General features: G+C 39.6%; 1 protein-coding gene across 1 annotated transcript; it reads right to left on the bottom strand.

The window, feature by feature from the left end:
* Positions 1–959: 959 nt before the first annotated feature.
* LOC110785068 (galactoside 2-alpha-L-fucosyltransferase) lies at positions 960–4,779 on the bottom strand. The gene is made up of 2 exons (XM_021989518.2): positions 4,374–4,779; positions 960–2,627 (listed from the first exon to the last, which is right to left on the bottom strand). Exons 1-2 carry the CDS (start codon positions 4,660–4,662, stop codon positions 1,177–1,179), a joined length of 1,740 nt encoding a protein of 579 aa, XP_021845210.1. The 5' UTR covers positions 4,663–4,779; the 3' UTR covers positions 960–1,176.

Here is a 4,779-nt window from a genome sequence, read left to right as displayed (position 1 = left end):
TAAGAGTTAATGTATAAGAGTTAGTGTATTTCTTGTATTTTTTTGGTACCCAACTCTTATTAAGGGGTCGTCTGGAATGAGAGTAAAAGAGGGAGAATATTAAAGGAGTAATTATTCTGGGTATTTTTAATGTTTGGATAGAGGAAGAAAATTCATGGAGTAATCTATTCCCTTATTTAGGGGGTAAATAATCTCTAGGATAATACTTCCTCCACCTCTCTCTCATCTCAGTTGTTTTCTCTCTTCGCCATCATCAAACGTGTCCACAACAATCACCTCCACCAGTTTGCCACCACCGTCGCTGTCATATTTCCACCGTTATTGTCGTCATCATTGCCAGCTTGTCGTTGTTGTCATCACCGCCTTGCCACCGCCGTCATCAACACCCGTTGCCGACGCCATTTTAACATCCATCACACCACCAATTTGTCGCCGCCATCGATTAATGATCATTAAAGGCACTTGTTTAGGCCCTCAATTCACTAAATTATGAATTGGATTCGTCAATCACAACCTCCATCACCACCTACGACTCTCCCTTGCTTTTTCATTCAAATTGAGTTTTGTAGATCTATAAAATTTTGTGAGGAAATTGGGAAAACAACTTCTACCATTGAGATTAGACTCGAATTTCGTGCTTGTTGATGTTAGTAACATCCAAAAACACTAATGAGCCAAACCTTAGAAATGAACAATTACCTTCTAAATAATTTACCCAATATCATCTACTCCCTCATTTATCCCCTTTAAAATGTTTTTCAATCCAAGCAACCCCTAAGAGTGATGATGAGGTGGATTAGGAGAGAGACTAAGAGGGGAGAAATAAGAGTCATCATAAGTTTAGCCAAGGCTTTTCATAAGTTTTTGAGTGGACCAAAAGCAAAATCATTTCCAATGTCAACTCATGAGCATTTCAAGGGTGCATTTTATGTTTTCCCTCTCTGCTTACAAGAACTCAATTCAAATGCATCAGTCTATCGTATCAAATGCACCAGTCTATCGTATCAAATACATCAGTCTATCATATCATGCTTGGCCATGTTTACACGGGATAGTACATACACAATACACCAACCGAAATGGCAACAATATACATTGGTCACAAGCGTTTTAATGTAACAATACATTCACCAAAATAATTTAACACCGACTAGTATTTCAACTACCTAATCTGATCTATAGCTCTTCACTGCCATCAACTACCTTAAGACCCCAACTAATATCCTCGCAATGCCTTACATGAGGTACAAGCTTACCAGTATCAATACCTGTTTTTGCTTTGCAATCCCAGAAGGGAGGAGCGTGGAAACAAGGCTCGATAGACATGGCTCGGCCACAAGCTGGGTTCGGGGTTTTCTTGTCCTCTGGCTTGTACAAAATCCACGGTTTCAACCCTCCGAAACCTTGAGCGACATACCCGAAAGTCGACCACGCGCTTGTCACCAATTTATCGCTCAAACTTAAAAGATACATTTCTGCCAAGGCTTTCCTGTTATGATTCTTCTTGTGTGATTGCTGAAACCCTTCATGACTTGGCTGGTAAAATCCAACCGCTTCTCCAGTAACAGTTGGATGTTCCCAATATAATTCTCTCAGAGAATCGCTGTAACCCGCATCCAACGATGTAACAAGAACCGCTATGGACCTCGGGTTCTTCGATAAACCGAAAGCTAAATTATCCCTGTCAACTTCCGGGAGTAATTTCTCCTTTGATATGCAGGACAGAATTTGGTCATTTACATGCTGGAATGGACCTGGCCCCTCCTCAAATGTCCTGATTTGGATTCCAATCCTCTCATCTGCCCTGGCTAAGTAAGCATTATAATACCTTGTAATCAACCCCCAAACTTCATTTGTTGGGTGGAGAAGATAGCGGCCAAGGTGGTGAAAAATGGTTACTTTTTCAGGAAACAGTTTAAACAGTTCTTGCTCAAATGACGGGATCAAATAAAGGGAAGGGACAAAGTAGTTGTCACTTCTCATTATCAACCATGGAACTTTGTCAAGAAGAGTTTGGTCTTCATCACAGAAGAAAAGCTTGTCATGGTCATTATAGTCATGACCCAAATGAAGATACAAATACGGTGGTACGGCTGGTACCTCTTCTGCTGAGGCATTTAGAAGATTCTTTTTCAGCATAAACCCATGGCATCTGGAAGATTTCTGGTTAAAACCATTGAATTTATTGTTTAATGGGAAGTCGTGAGGTAAAAACCATGAGGTATCAGGAAACGGCTCACAGAATAGATCAGTCATGTCAGTTCCTGGGTCAATGAGCAGGATCCGGTTTGAGAGAAGAGCATAAAGAAAAGCTGCACTCACTGTCAAAATTCTGTTTCCCAAGCCACTAAATGATATCCACACAACATAGTTACATTCCGTAGGCACAGCACTTTGGTTGCCAGATTTAAGTTGACTCAGAGCCTCGTTGTACGCTTGAGTACCGGGTCCACAGCGTCTGTGTTGCTCTTCATACTTCCGTAGTCTAGATATAAGATAACTCGGAGGCTTAAAAGGTGATGCTTTCCGATACATGAACGACTGGTATCTGCTTAAACAGGATGCTACATCAAATCCAGATGGAAGAAGTCCACCAAGCAATTTGTCATCAGCCCCTTCAACATGTTCTGTAAAAAATTCAGTGACTCTAGATAAGCAGAAGAAAGTCTGAGATTACGTTCTTTCTAAATGCAACAATGCATAACCTGGTTATCCATAGGTAATAGCAGAATGCATGAAGTTTATTACTTGAGTGAAGCATGGCATCATTTTTAGCAAATAAAGATCTCATGTTTTGAACGAAAGCAACCTTTCAAAGAGTGGCATCACGGAAAGTGGAGCAAGACAACCAACTGGCATAAAGATAGATGCATTTGCGTCAACAAAAAGAAGAGACCAATTGATATGCAGAGAATGCAGTAGCAGTGGGAATTCATTAAACTGTAAACTATCCTCTGCTTACATTCCGGACCTTTTCGAATCTAATGACAAGAACATAGGAATCCTACACTTACAGATACAGGTGTGACATTACCAGCAGGGGCAGGCCAAGCTTATATGATCCCTGCTTGGATCGGTGCTCTGAAGTGGGAAAATCAATCTGGTCTATAATGATACTTCCATATGCAATGAAGACGGGTCATGATCCAGTCTTCATTTCAGAGTCAGAATTATGAAATTCTACGGCTCGAATCCTTAGTGTTCTCTTCTTTGTTACCAGAAATTCTCTATGGGCTGAATTGAAATCCTTTAAAAGCTGCTGAAACCCTCACTTTAAATCACGGTGCCTGTTTATTGGCATGCCTTATGGAAATACAGGCTTGAAGGTGGGCTGGATTGACATCCTTTAAGACTGTGTTTGGGAACTCACATTCATTTCAAATGAAAGTTCAATTTTGGAATTACAAATGACAGATGACAAATTACAATTCCAATTTCTGTTTGGAAAAGCACTAAAATTTGATTTCTGGAATTTGGATTTTACTAAATTATTTACCCAACCTCAACCCCTTCTCTCTCTCCTCCCAGCAAACCCCTTCAATTTCCATATCCCTCCTCCCAGCAAACCCCTTCTCTCTCTCCTAAGTTGTGCTTGGAATTGGGTCAATTCTAGATTACAAATTCTTCACCATCCAAACACTTGAATTGCACAATTCTAGAATTCCAAATGATTGAAATTCGAGTTACCTAACACACCATAAGTGAAATCATGCAACTGTATTGAACGTGATCCAGCAGATCGATGGTGGTAAAGTTTCAGTTTAAATCTAAGGCTTATATCTTCTATATTGGTCATATTGGACTGCAAATATCAATCACCAAGGATAACTATAAAACCGGGAAGCTTGGTGATCAAACTACCATCATCATCACTTCCCTTTCGATATATATTGAGCCTTTTCAATATGAAACGCGAACAATGACCTTTCGATACATATTGAGCAACTTGATCATTGAACTAAGTCCGAAGCCGAAAAGAAAATTTCGACTCCACCATTCAAACTAAGGTGGTACAAACATATCATGCACTAGAGAAAGAGAATCCATGGACACAGAGCAATTTCTTCTAGATATCAAACCAAGTTGCATCGCAGCCCACAAGTTCAAGTGGAATCATATCATACAATTGCATTCTAAAAAATGAAAATGATCATTTAATTAAAAACACTTATTATCCACATTTTGGATTTACATACATTACTGAAATCCCCATCCAAAAAAATCAACAAAGATCTAAAACCCCAAAAAGGAAAGTCAACTCTGACAAAAACCAAAGTTCATTCAATCACAATCAGATCAAATCAACGAATCAAAGCCACAATACCCAATTATTAAAATTGACAATAATTAGAGAAAAAAGAGAGAAACTTTACCAAATGATTGCGAATTGATTTGTGAGGATTTGGGATCTAAAACCCTAGCATCGGCAAAAGGGGATGAACGATGATCCGAATGGGGGTTGCGATAAATGAGAGAGAAGGTGATCAAAACAGGTAAGATGATGAGAAGAGCAGCGAAGGTTTTGGTGAAATTTGCAGCAATGAAATTGAAGGAAACCATAGGTCGAGCTGCTTGACCTGGAGAAGCATCAATGGCGTCGGAGATTTGGGGTTTCGAAGGTGAAAATCGCTTTCTTAACTCATTGAGATCCATGAAAACCATTTCCTTTTTTAGGCAATCTCTCTCTCTTATTCGTACATTTTAGGCACCGACTCCATTTCTGGGAGGACAGCTACTCCACTACTTGTACAGTCGTACTAAAACTACAGATTTTTGAAA

This window comes from Spinacia oleracea, chromosome 6 (assembly GCF_020520425.1).
Source record: "Spinacia oleracea cultivar Varoflay chromosome 6, BTI_SOV_V1, whole genome shotgun sequence".
Lineage (NCBI taxonomy): Eukaryota > Viridiplantae > Streptophyta > Magnoliopsida > Caryophyllales > Amaranthaceae > Spinacia > Spinacia oleracea.
This window is presented reverse-complemented; position numbering and strand designations above follow the sequence as displayed.

Coding starts and splice junctions, on each gene's coding strand:
- LOC110785068 (XM_021989518.2), bottom strand. CDS start 4,662: ATGGTTTTCATGGATCTCAATGAGTTAAGAAAGCGATTTTCACCTTCG. Junction 2,628..4,373: donor AATCAATTCGCAATCATTTG/GTAAAGTTTCTC, acceptor AATTTTTTACAG/AACATGTTGAAGGGGCTGAT.